This window comes from Physeter macrocephalus, chromosome 8 (assembly GCF_002837175.3).
Source record: "Physeter macrocephalus isolate SW-GA chromosome 8, ASM283717v5, whole genome shotgun sequence".
Taxonomy (NCBI): Eukaryota; Metazoa; Chordata; class Mammalia; order Artiodactyla; family Physeteridae; genus Physeter; species Physeter macrocephalus.
Window position 1 is genome coordinate 144,932,335 of NC_041221.1, and position 13,645 is coordinate 144,945,979.

General features: G+C 44.1%; 1 protein-coding gene across 1 annotated transcript in view; it reads right to left on the reverse strand.

Annotated features, from left to right (window-relative positions):
- Positions 1-11,923, reverse strand: part of PDE6A (phosphodiesterase 6A) — a 61,418-nt gene extending 49,495 nt beyond the window's left edge. The window contains exons 1-4 of the mRNA XM_007130657.3: positions 11,450-11,923; positions 3,661-3,813; positions 2,939-3,028; positions 2,248-2,388 (exon numbers count right to left, since the gene is read on the reverse strand). Of these exons, the coding sequence (XP_007130719.2) occupies positions 2,248-2,388; positions 2,939-3,028; positions 3,661-3,813; positions 11,450-11,923 (858 nt within the window). The remainder of the gene's footprint in view (positions 1-2,247; positions 2,389-2,938; positions 3,029-3,660; positions 3,814-11,449) is intronic.
- Between the last annotated feature and the right edge of the window lie 1,722 nt (positions 11,924-13,645).

Below are 13,645 nucleotides of genomic sequence, written 5' to 3' on the forward strand. Positions count from 1 at the left end.
TAGTGCTTTTGATGTCATATCCAAGAAACTGTTGCCTAATCCAAGGCCACAAAGATTTACATCGATGTTTTCTTCTAAGAGATTTTATAGTTTAAGTTTTGTGCTCCATTTCGAATTAATTTTTGTATATGATGTGAAGTAGGACCCCAAATTCATTCTTTAGCATGTGGATATCCAGTTGTTCCAGCACCATTTGTTAAAAGGACTATTCTTTCCCCTTTGAATGGTCTTGGCACCCTTGTTGAAAATCAATTGACCATGGTTTTTATATGTGACCAGGGTTTTATTTTGCTAGTATTTTGTTGAAGATATTTTGCATCTGTATTCTGTAGGGTTTTTGGTCTGTAGGGTTTTTTCTTGTGATATCTTTGGTATCAGGGTAATACTGGCCTCATAGAATGAGTAGGGAAATGTTCCATCCTCTTTTATTTTTGTAAGAGTTTGTGAAGGATTGGCATTAATTTTTCTTTGAATATTTGGTGGAATTCGTCTGTGAAAATATGTGGTTGTGGGCTTTTCTTTGTAGAAAGTTTTTTTTAATTACTAACTCGATCTCTTAATTTGTTACAGGTCTAGTTAGATTTTCTGTTTATTCTTTTTTTAATTTAATTTTTATTTTTTATTGGAGTATAGTTGATTTACAATGTTGTATTAATTTCAGGTGTACAGCTAAGTGATTCTATTATATATATACATATATCCATTCTTTTTCAGATTCTTTTCCCATATAGGTTATTACAGAATATTGAGTAGATTTCCCTGTGCTACAGGTCCTTGTTGATTATCTATTTTATATATAGTAGTGTGTATATGTTAATCCCAAACTCCTAATTTATCCCTCCTGTCCATATTTCCCCTTTGGTAACCATAAGTTTGTTTTTGAAGTCTGTGAGTCTGTTTCTGTTTCATAAATAAGTTCATTTGTGTCATTTTTTTTAAGATTCCACATATAAGTGATATCATATGATATTTGTCTTTGTCTGACTAACTTAGTATAATAATCTCTAGGTCCATCCATGTTGCTGCAAATGGCATTATTTCATTCTTTTTTATAGCTTAGTAATATTCCGTTGTATATATGTACCACATCTTTTTTATCCATTCTTCTGTTGATGGACATTTAGGTTGCTTTCATGTCTTGGTTATTGTGAATAGTGCTGCTATGAACATAGGGGTGCATGTATCTTTTTGAATTATAGTTTTGTCCGGATATATGCCCAGGAGTGGGATTGCTGGATCATATGGTAATTTTATTTTTAGTTTTCTGAGGAACATCCATACTCTCCACCATAGTGGCTGTACCAATTTACATTCCCACCAATGGTGTAGGAGGATTCCCTTTTCTTCACACCCTCTCCAGTATTTATTGTTTGTAGACTTTTTGATGATTAGCCCAGCAATTTTTAAATAGTTCTTCAGAAGATTCTAATTTACTGTCACATTTGGGAGCCTCTAGACTAGACCTAGGGTCTTTTCCAACCCCAGATTCTGCAATTCATTTATTCATTCGACCAAATATTTGGAGGGTCTCCACTGGGCTGTGTACCACACGCAGCATGACAAAGCACGCAAAATGAAACCGACAGGGATCTTGGGACTTTGGGAGAGGAAATCACATATCTAGATAACTCTGGAACTCTGTTCCAAGGCAGAAAATGATTAGCTCCAGCAAGCAGAGACAGGTAGAGAAAGAGCAATGGGAGAGTTGGTTTGGGAAAAGCTAGCTGAAGAACATGACTGGGGGCCAGGTGAGTCTCTGCCATCTTAGCCAACGTGACCCCAGAGCATTCTGAGGGACCAGATCTAAGCATATGCATCCACTTCAATTGCCTGGATGAGCCCTGGGCTCCATATACCATAGGAAAAGTTTCTGCCCACCTTTGAGTGCATTTTCTGAGAATTCCTGAAGTTGGCAACTTTCCTCTTTCTGGACTTTCATCCTGCATGGAAACTTCTTTATCACTTACCTTCACCACCTCATCACGCCTTCTTCTCACATACTCATTTTTTTCCAACAGACTAGGGAAGATACAGGTTATTTTTACTCCCCTGTGCCCTAGAATGACTTTTCCTCTTTAAAGGTTGGTAGTCCTCTCCTCAGTGTAAAAGACCTATGAAAATCTTTTCACAACCATCCACATCCTCCCAGACTCTTCCCTGAGCACTGAATTTGTGACAGAAGTCTGGGCTCCACCTGGTATATATTTAACCTGTTCTTGGAAATGTCTGCTCCTGAAGTCTTCTTACCTTCTGCTTGGTCATGTCCAAGAGCCCCACGGAGTATCTGTCACAGTTGAGGAAGGCTCGGACTGTGTACAGGGCTTTGTGGAACTGCCTCTCAATGTCCGTAAGTTCTTCAAAGACTTTGCTCCCAGACCACAGTAGTATCTGAAAAAATACAAAAACATAGTCAGTGTTTCTGAGGCACAGAGCAGCAGCTCACAATAACCAAGAGATACAATAATTGTCTCCATTTTATAGATGGAGAAACTGAGGTTCAGAGAGATGAATAACTGGGCAGCTTCTACTGGGTCCAACTCTTCCCATTTCTTTTATCTCCTAGGTTGTTAATAAGAATGATAATAACAAACATTGGTTGAGCACAAGTGCCCTACATACATTATCCCATAATTTTCCCCATTTTTCAAATGGGGAGACTGAAGTTCGGAGAGGTTAAGTGATTTGCTCAGGGTCTTAGAGCTAGTAAATGGCTTAGCAGGGATTCAAATCCAAGCTGCCTGACTTGAAAGCTTGTTCATGCAATCACTCTGGGATACAGCTTTACAAACATCTGCTACCTCATGAACCCCAGAGTTGCTGAGCAGAGACAGTATGATGGTTCCCGGGCACTTTTATTATCACTGCCTTTCCAGTTGAGCATATCAATGCTTCAGTAAAAGGACGCATCCAGTCCATTCCAGCGAGCCAATCCCTTTACCTGGCCGCGCCGAGTCTCACAGTTGTGCAGGTAACTCAGGTGGAACACCTTCATGATTATATTTGCAAAACTGAGGTACTTGAGAAGAATCTGAAAATCAAACAGCATGAGGGGAAACAGATGAGAAGGAGAAATTCCTCCTCTGGCCACTTCCACCATCAGCAAATAAGTCTGAACATTTTCAAAGCTTCATCTGAGACAGTTTGAGCAGATGGATCATGGAAGGCTGACTCATAAAATGATGCATTATAAGAGGGAAAAACTCACAGAATGTAGAATGTCTACGTTAATAGGGGTGTATTCATGAAAAATTGCTACTATTTATTGAGTTCACAGGCCCTGTGATAAGTCACTTATGTATGTTATCTTACTTGGTCGTCACAACTACCTCAAGAGATACTATAGATACTCTATTTAAGAGATACTAAAAAATCATCTCCATTTTACAAATAAGAAAACTGAAGTTCAGAGAAATTATGCAACATGCCCAAGTCAGACAGATATTAGCAGAACCAGAACAATTTTCCCTACATTCTTGGCTCCAAAGTCCAACATCTTAATGATTATCCTGCCCTGCCTTCCTCACAGAGCATCAGACTACTAACTTCTTTGTGTTACACATGGGGAAACCGAGGCCAGGCCAAATAGCAAGGGTCAGAGGATTTGTGAGCTGGGAGAATGTGCTAGCATGGCCACCCCAGCAATTTCTAAAGCATTCTTACCTCTTCATCTCTCTTGGTGAAGTGGGGCCCGTCCACTTTATTCACAGCCATGATTATGGCCACCACGTCCTTCCCATTCATTATGGGAGAAGCCAAGATATTCTTAGTCTGATACTCTGTGAGGGTGTCCACGAAGTCACAGAAATGCTCATCCTGAAGGAAGACAGAGACAAGCCTGAGTGGGCAGATGAAGAGCAAAGACAGTAAAACAACACAGATCCCCAGGTGCCCATGGTAGGGGTAGGGTAAGGGGGCTCCCCATTCTCTTGTTGGCAAAAGAATGAAGACATTTCCATCTACTCCGGTTCAGCGGGGGAAGGCAATTAGAGATGACTTCTGCCCTGGAAGCCTCCAAAATCCAGTAGAAGAAAGTCTGAAATACGACCCACTAAGGGCTGTGGAGACAATGTGAGCACAGCACTGTAGGGGCCCAAGGATGGGGGTGGAGGGTTGACTTTATCTGCGGAGGAAGGTTTCGAGAAGGCTCTCTTGAGGTGATGGCAGTTTAGCCCAAAATAGAAGCGTGAGTGCAGAAAAGACATTAGTGAGTATAATAATCACAGTAGCTAGCAGGTATTGTGTGTGGTGCTTTGCCTGCATCAGCTCACTTTATTCCTCCCAATAACCTGTGAGATGGGACCATTAGTAGTCCATCTTACAGCGGGGGAAACTGAAACTCAAGAAAGTTAACGTTACTTACTACTTGTTTGTGTGTGTGATTCCAGAACCTGCCCTCAGCTCTGCTGCCTTTCAGGGAAGGCTGGATAAGGGCAGACCTGGGTCTAGGTCATTGAAGCAAATAATTTGTTACTTTCAGCTTTTTTCACAATCCAGTTCTAGCACCACACAGCCAGTCCAATGGATATCCCCATTCCACAAATCTTTTTTTTTTTTTTTTTTTTGTCTAAGCTGGGTCTTCGTTGCTGCACGCGGGCTTTCTCTAGTTGCATGGAGCGGGGGCTACTCTCTGTTGCGGTGCGTGGGCTTCTCATTGCGGTGGTTTGTCTTGTTGCGGAGCACGGGCTCTAGGTGCGTGGGCTTCAGTAGTTGTGGCTCGCCGGCTCAGTAGTTGTAACACATGGGCTCAGTAGTTGTGGCACATGGGCTTAGTTGCTCTGCGGCATGTGGGATCTTCCCGGACCAGGGCTCGAACTCGTGTCCCCTGCATTGGCTGGCGGATTCTTAACCACTGCGCCACCCGGGAAGCCCCCCATTTCACAAATCTTAATGGAAGTCCCACTTTGTGTCAGGCCTTAGGCTAAGCGCTAGGGATACAGAGAAGACTAAGATTCAGGCCAGCACACAGATAAATCAGTAATAGTAACGCAGGACATAAGTGTTGGCTCAAAGCAGTGGAAGTACAGAGGAGTGCACACCCCCCACACCTCACCCTGAAGGCAAACATGGAGGCCAGTACAGGGCGTTGCAGTCCAGGTGGTCAGAAAGGGGAGACAGAACTCGAATTGTCTTAAATCCCAAATAATCCACCTTTCTGTTTCCTGGTAGCACTGTGAGGTTTCCCAACGTTCAGCATTGCTTGGACACAAGCCAGCCCAGACATGTACAGTTCATGCTGTTCTGAGAAGGGTAATATATTTCATAGAGCCAATTCACAGAGCTTTGCTAGAACCGGGTGTGTGGTATTTTTTCCACAATGTAGAAGTTCAGAGTGTGGTGCTCTGCATCTGTTAATTTCTTCCAGTTGGAGTGGGATTAAATAAACAGGCACTATTGTCAAGGAAGCTGTCTCAAACCAGGTGAAGGGTAAAGGAATTAAGAGAAGCCTGTAGTGCTCTACTTGAATTAGTGTTCAAGGATTAAGCAAAATCTCTAAAGGGCATTAGCCACAGGGGTTTTCCACGTCGCTCTCTAAGGACACTGATGAATCCCTAAACACAGGCCTGAGTGGGGCATGCTCAGATTCATTTCATGAAGTCAGTTCAGTCTTGCAATATTCACTTCCGTCAAAGAAAACAGTACTTGGGCCTTACCCTCATTTGAGGCAGATATTACTAAATCCACCAGTACCTTCTCTCCCACTGACTTCTCGGCCCTGGAACTTTCTCACAAGTAGTACAGCTGCCAATTGACTGGTGTTTGCCTAGTCATTGTCATCCTTATATTTTCAGCATATACAGTGTTCTAAACAACCGTGTCATAGAACCTCAGCTTATCAGAGATGGAGGGGCCTTAGAAACAATTTAGCTCAAACTGTTTATTTTAAAGCCCAGGAGTCAGAAGTCGAGCTAAGGAAAGCCCAAAGTTGTTCATTCATTCACTTAGCATTAACAGAGTGCCTTCTATTTTATGCTAGGCACTGTTCTAGACCCTCAGGTTAGGCAGTGAACAAGAGGGGTGAATGTCTTTCCCTAGTGAAGCTTCCATTCACATGGGGTGGGCAGACAAAAAGCAAGTAAACAGCTGCTTTGAAGGAGAGAAACTGGATGATGCTATAGACAGTGATGGAAGTGGTGGCAGATTGAAGCTGCTTTGGTCAGTCATGGTGGGTAGGGACGCTTCTCCAAGAGGTAAGCGGAGAGCTGAAGGCTCAGAGGAGCCAGGCAGGTGAAATGCATTCCAAGCAGAGAGCGCAGAGAATGCAAAGGCCAGGAGAGGGCAGCGAGTTGGCTGATCTGAAAAACAGGAAGAAGACCAGTGTAGTGAGGGAGATTGGAGGGTAAGGAAGTGAGAGAGATGGGCAGAGGCCTTATCTGACAGGGCCTGGGAGGCCACTGTAAAGAGCTTAGATTTTATTCCAATGTAATGCAAGACTGCTTCTCATTCCTGGAAACCCCAGTTCCTCTTTTCAAACATTCAAAGTGCCAAGCTCTGTTGCATCCCATGATGACATCTATTTATTGGATAATAATGATGTACTTGGCCCAGAGCCAGACAATTTATTAACCGTCACATCTGCCCTGTCACACAGAATTCTCTCCTTCCCTGTTTTATAGACAAGTATTCCCCTGCTGGTAAATGGCACAGCCACTGCATTCATTCAGTAATTTATTCATTGATACACTGATTGATTCATTGCTGGATTGATTCATTCATTCACTTATATTTGCTGAGCACTGGCTCTGTGAGAGACATTGGATATGCCAAGACCAGTAAGAAAGGTGAGTTATCAATGGGTTATCACTGTACAGTGGGGACATCATGTAAAACAGGCATTCACAATTCAAACCATAATGTGAAGGAGGCCCCCACTGGATGGGTGATGTCCTGGGGCCCCAGGAGGGAGGGACTTGTTCTCTGAGTGGCTTCATGAGCCAGTCAGTAAACTGTCAGTAGCCGAAACCTCTCTGAGCCTCAGTTTTCCTTTTGGTAAAATTGGAGTGTTGGACCAGCTCCTCCTCGAGGTTTCTTTCCGTCCTGGCATGCTGGGTTCCAGGTGTCATAGTGAGGGAAGGAGAGCAAGACAACAGATGTAAGAGTCTTTGGAAATGGCAGTGTTTTCAGGTTCAGTCTTCAGAAGTGGGATTTGTCAGTGTCTAGAAAAAGCTCATTGTTCTCCTTTACTCTCACACTACTGCCACACTCACAACACTTCTCAAACTAGATACGTAGGTGTTTTTTTCCACACTGGCCAATTCTCTGACACTAGTTGGGTATCCAACAATTCAGTTCAGTTCTGACACTGTTTACCTGGAGAATCAGTACCTACCAGTGAAAGGGTTCAGTCCCAGAAGACTGCCCCCACTTCAGATATCAAATACAAGTCAGAGGTTGCCATCTATACTTCTTCCTGACTGACTATAAATCGAGGTTCCTCCTTGGGTTTGATAACTTGCTAGAACAGCTCATAGATCTCAGGGAAGTATTTACATTTACAGGTTTATTGTATAATAAGGGTACAGGTGAACAGTCTGATGAAGAGATACATAAGGTGAGATCCAGAAGGGTCCTGCGTGCAGGAGCTTCTGTCCCCCTGGAGTTGGGGTATGCGCCACCCTCCCAGCACATGCATGTGTTCACCAATCCAGAACTCTGTGAACTCTGTACTTTTACGGATTTTTATGGCAGTTTCATCACAAAGGCATGATAGATTATTAACTCCATTTCCAGCCCCTCTCCCCTCTTAAGGGAATGAGGGAGGGGCTGAAAGTTCCAAGTGTCTAATCATGCCTTGACCTTTCTCATGACCGGCCCCCATCCAGGAGCCCACCAAGAGTCCCCACATTAGAACAAGAGACCACTGATCACCAAGGAAATTCCAAGGGATTTAGGAGCTCAGTGTCAGGTGGTTCTATCACTCAGGAAATTACAAGGATCAGTTCTGTGCCAGGAACCAGGACAAAGACCAAATAAATATTTCTTTTTATAAATCACAATATCACAGCCCACTGGGAAAGGGCCATCATTTATTCGTTCACTCAATAGACTGTAATGAGTACCCACTCTGTCCCAGGCACTGGACTAGGTCTGGGGACCAGTGGTAAATAAGACGCACAGGAACAAACGGGCCTCCACGTGGGCTTTCCTAAGGAGAAAGGGTAAAGAATAAATACACAAACAAATACTGAATGGCAAGTAGGGTTGCCAGATTTAGCAGATAAACACAGGATGACTAATTCAATTTGAATTTCAGATAAGTAATTTTTTAGTATATTGTAAATATTGCAGAGGGTGTACGGTAGTGTGAGCTTGACACTTTTTGTAGTTTTTTGTTTGTTTGTTTTCACTTTTGTAATGTAAGTGCATGACTTAGGCTTTGACTGCTGAGACATCCACCTCAAAGACGGCTATTTGGCTATCTCAAATAAACACGCTGTCAGCCACCCACGAGATTAAGAGCCAGGCCACCTCCTCCCACTGAGGCTCCTTTGTTTTAAAGATCTTGGTTGATCTCGATAACTGATCCTTTGGGGCCACTTTTTGTTTTCTAATTTCTCTTAGCATGATTTAAATTTCTGCTCTTATGTTTTAAATTAACTAATAAAAAGTGAGCCTGTGAAAGCCTATGCCCCTACCCTCGACCCCCATAAAAACCCTAGGCTGGACCCCACTCTCCCTCTCTACCTGAGACCTCCCTGTGTGGCCCCAGGTGTGCTATGTAATTTCCAGGTCTTGTAAATAATAAACCTTTATTTTTTCAAAGTTTCCTGATGGTTAGTGCTGAAGGGTATCTTGCATTCATCATAAGAACCACAAGGCCTGGTCCAATCACAACATTGGTTATTGGCAGTTTGAGACGGCACAAAACACATACTAAAATAGTACTCTTTGCTTATCTAAAATTCAAATTTAACTGGGCATATTATATTTTATCTGGCAGCCCTAACGACAGGTCTCCCTGAGGAGATCCCAAGGATAAGCAGGAATGTGCTAGGGCATGGGAGCCACATTACAACCCTGGGAAACTCCGTTCATGGTTTCACATTTTAAAAATTCAGTGATTATAAGCATGTCCCAGGTTTTGGGGGGCGGGGGTGGAGCTAAAGGCTAAGAGTATCACTTGTTGGTGGTTCAGGGATGACCCAGACCCCAGTCTACACCATGTTCCTGCTCCTTTTCCATCCAGCTCCCAGTTTCTATCCAAAGGCCCCAATAAAGTACGATATCTCAAGGAAAAACACATGCACGTGTGGAGGACACAGGCTTGCTGACCTGGACTGACTTCATTCCAAGCCTGAGGCACCCACCAAGGAGGCTGCATGTCCAGAAATCTTCTGGGGAAGCACAGCCATCACTTCCAGAGTGAACTTCAGGGCTGAACAGGAAACAGCAAGCTGTTCCTTAGCACAGGGCTCAGCAAACTCTTAGGGATATTTTAGAATTAGAGAACCTTCCTAAATCCTCAATCCCTCAACACCAGGGTCCATAGAAGCTTTCAGCACCTCTGTTCTCTGTTTTCCCCACAAATAGAATCTAAACTGAAAGCTCCAGAAGGGCAGGACTGGATTCTTCTCCAAATCCCACGCAGACCTGGTACAGCATTCTTCCCTTAGAATAAATAGATCCTTAACAGCAACAACAAAATAGTAATAATATTAACAAGGAGGAGGAGCTGCCAGTAAAAGCCATTACTATATGCCAAGAACTTTGCTAGATGAGAAATAACTCCCTCATTTGATCCTACAACAGCACTTAGAGAAACTAGGTATCTTCCTCCATTTTATAAATTAGGAAGTGAGCCCAAACAGGCTAAACAATTTGCCAAGGCCATGTTCTTAGAAAGTGACTGAGTCTTGATACACACCCAGAACTGACCTCAAAGCTTAACATCTTAACTTTCTGCCATGCAATTTGAAATGACCTGTTGTAAACTGCACTTCGTTTAATGCCCTTGTATTTTAGATAAGGAGGAGGTATAGAACAGCAGAGCAGTGAAGGGTGTGGGCACCAGCCAGAGTGCCTGAATGCAAACCCCTGCTCTGCCACTTTCTATCTCTGTGACTCGGAGAAAGTTACTTAACTTTTCTGGATTTCAGTTTCATCATCTGTAAAACAGGGATAATCAGTTATAAGACTGTGACAACCCATGTTGGCTACAGTTAAAGTCTAGAGAGAATCGAAGGGAAAACGGACTCCAATCCAGTTGGATGAGTCCTCAGGGAAGCCCTCTGGGTGCAGAACCATTACCCTTACCCCTGGAGGGCCAAGGAGAGATGAACCCTACGGGAGATCCGGCCCCTGTGCTTCAAAGAATACCATTTCCCACAAAGGCCCAGGTGTTAAAGGGATTATTGCATAATTACTTGATTGTGAGTCTTTTTGCCAAGTGTTTACTGAGCATCTGCTTTGTCCCAGACATTTGCTGGGTCCTGGGATAAAGTGAAGAATAAGGCAGGCATGGTGCCTGGCCTCCAGGGCTTATTGTGATAGATGGTTTTAGGAAGGAAACTAACAGAGGGACCTGGGAGGGTCTCCCTGAGGAAGTGAACTTTAAGCTGAGATCTGAAGGATGAGTAGGAATTGACCCTGGCAGAGGGCTATGGGGAGAACTGCATTAAGTGATTTGCTCTAGGTGATCAAAGAAGTCTTTGTCAGAGCTGCCAGGAGAATCCCACGGAACACTGGACTCTTAGAAGACAGAGCCAAATGCTTAACCAAGTGGTCAATTTGACATTTCCGTGATGAGACAGACTGTCATCCTATGTCCCTCGATGTAAAGCATGAAGAAAAACACAACATCCCCTCTATGATATACCTGCCAGAAATGCATAGCCTGAATCTAAACATGAAGACACTTCAGACAAGCCCAAATGGAGGGACATTTCTACAGGATAGTCGGCCCGCACCCTTCAAAAACATAAGCATCATGGAAAACAAAGATAGATCAAGAAACTGTTTCAGATTGGAGGAGACTAAAGAGACAGTGCTCTGTGGGTATCATTGAGATGATTGGCAAAAACTGAATATGGACTGTTCATTAGATAATAGTATTGTATCAGTGTCACATTTCCTGAATTTGATCATTGTGCTCTGGATATGTAAGAAATGTCCTTGTTCTGGAAATACACAGCAAAGTACCTGTGGTTAAAAGGATATGTTGACTCCCGAATGTGTCGGAAAAAATGGAGACATAAAGCAAATGTGGTAAGTTGTGAACAGCTGGTGAATTTGGATGCAATATATACAGTTCTTGGTACTATTTTTGAACTCTTCTAAATTTGGTTATTTTTTTCAAAATAGAAAGTTATCAGTAAACAAGTAAAAAAAGAAAGAAAAGTGCCAAGTTGTCACCAGCCCAGTCTTGGTGGCTAGCAGCTCCCCATCTCACTTGCACCCCAGAACCCCATAGAATAATGCCTCCCTGCCCTCCCTCTCATGGGAAAGAGGTTACCTCCTCTGTGTTGGGCACGTTCACGATCTTTTTAGAGAGTGCGACGTGGCCCACCACTCCCATGTCCAGGGGGAACACGATCTCCGAGTCGGGCACCACCAGGCACTCCTCGAGGACAGCATCCTTGTGGACGTTGAAGAGCCGGGTGGCCAGCTCCGCAATGCCATTTCGGGCCCTGTACATGAACAAGCTCATGCGGTCTGCCTGCAGGAGGAAACACAGCTTCTTCATGACGTTGAAGACGCATTTCTCGGCCTGCAAATTCTCCTGAAAGTCCCGCAGGAGGTCGAAGATGATTTCACTCTCCTCCACACTGCTCAGCGAGTGGTAGTTGCTGAAGTCCACGGCTGCCTCCCTGGGCCCCAGGAGGTCCGAGATGACCTTGGCCCGATAGCGGAGGTTGTAGTACTTTTTGGCAAAGCCGACATTGGAGTCCAGGAACTTCTCCACCTCCTCTGCCGTCACCTCGCCCATGGCTGGGAATTCTACTGCCTATTTCTGTGGAGGGGGCTGAGGCTGGCCTCTTTTTTTGTGACAAAACTGAGTCAGGATGCGTTCTGCTCCAACCCAGACTTCTCTGGGTCTTGTCTGTGAATCTCACTGGTGTGGCTGCAGAGGAGAGAGAGTGAGCTTGGGAGATTAAATCATTAATATTTCCTCAGAGCAAGGATTATGAGGATCAGGGTGTTCCAGATGCTTCTGGGCCCCAGATGGGAGAAGGTGAGAGCTTTCTTTTCACCTTGGTCTTCTAACAGAAGAGGTTTCTGCACAGGGCAGGAGGTGGGCTCAACTAAAAGAAAGCACTGAAACAGAGGCTGCAGACTGGCAGCACAAGACATCAGACTGTTATAGACATGCTTTCTCTGCCCCGTATGGTATTTTTCTTCAACATTCGACATGGAAGCCTACATTTACTGTTTAAGAGATCCGTTTGCCTTCTCTTGGAGAGTCAACTCCGTGTCCAATTCCTCCGTGGCAGGAATGGCTAGAGCTGAGAGGGACTGCCCACCCACCTCCCGTCCTCTAGCCCCACTCTTCGGCAGCCCCTTCCCCAGGGCCTCCCCAGTACAGGGCTTCACGCTGAATGCTCACCACTCAGCCTGCTTCCCTTGTGTACATTATGGGCCCTGATTTCACAATCTCTACATCATAGCCTCTCCCAGTTTTAGAGTTCAACAATTCTCTGATTTCAGAATATGAAGGACATTTACAAAAACACCTTTCGGGCTTCCCTGGTGAGGCAGTGGTTAAGATTCTGCCTGCCAATGTAGGGGACACGGGTTTCAGCTCTGGTCTGGGAAGATCCCACATGCCACGGAGCAGCTAAGCCCGTGCGCCACAACTACTGAGCCTGCGCTCTAGAGTCCGTGAGCTACAACTACTGAGCCCTCATGCCACAGCTACTGAAGCCCGTATGCCTCGAGCCCATGCTCTGCAGCAAGAGAAGCCACCACAATGAGAAGCCCACGCACCGCAGTGAAGAGTGGCCCCCGCTCGCCCCAACTAGAGAAAGCCCGTGCAGGAACGAAGACCCAACACAGCCATAAATAAATAAATAAATAAGTAAAGTTCCCTTTAAAAAATAAAAAAAAAATTAAAAATTAAATAAAAACAACACCTTTCATAGTTTTTTCTTCTACTACAAATCACATGTTTACTGTAGAAAATACACAAAGAAGACCGTTAAAGTCACCCATAATCCTGCCACTCAGAGGTAACCTTTAGTTAACATTTTCATTTCTCTCCTTTCCATAGAGGCTTAACTTTCTAATCTATTTTCCTTCAACCCCCTGATCTTTCTTTTGGCATTTTAAGGTGCTTTTTTCTGGCTACAATCTGTACCTTCTTGGGTTGTCAGTCAGAAATGCACACAATAGTATGGATGTTATCAGCTCCAGTGAATCTCAAAATACCAGAATCCTCATTGGAGTGTCTCAACGAACCCACTAGGGCAGGAAGAGAAGAGCACTTTCTTCCTGGATGAAATACACTTTAGTTACTACGGATATATATGCGAGAGCCTGGCATGTCTGTGTTGTAAACACCGTGGAATGCAGGATCGTAGACTGTGGCTGGCACTTTGAACCTTGTAAATGAACTTCAGTGGAAAGTAGATTACATCCTTTATTGTAGAGTGTAATAAGTATACTGTGCCCATTCAGCACTGTGTACGCAGGTGACCACTTGGTCTGGCGG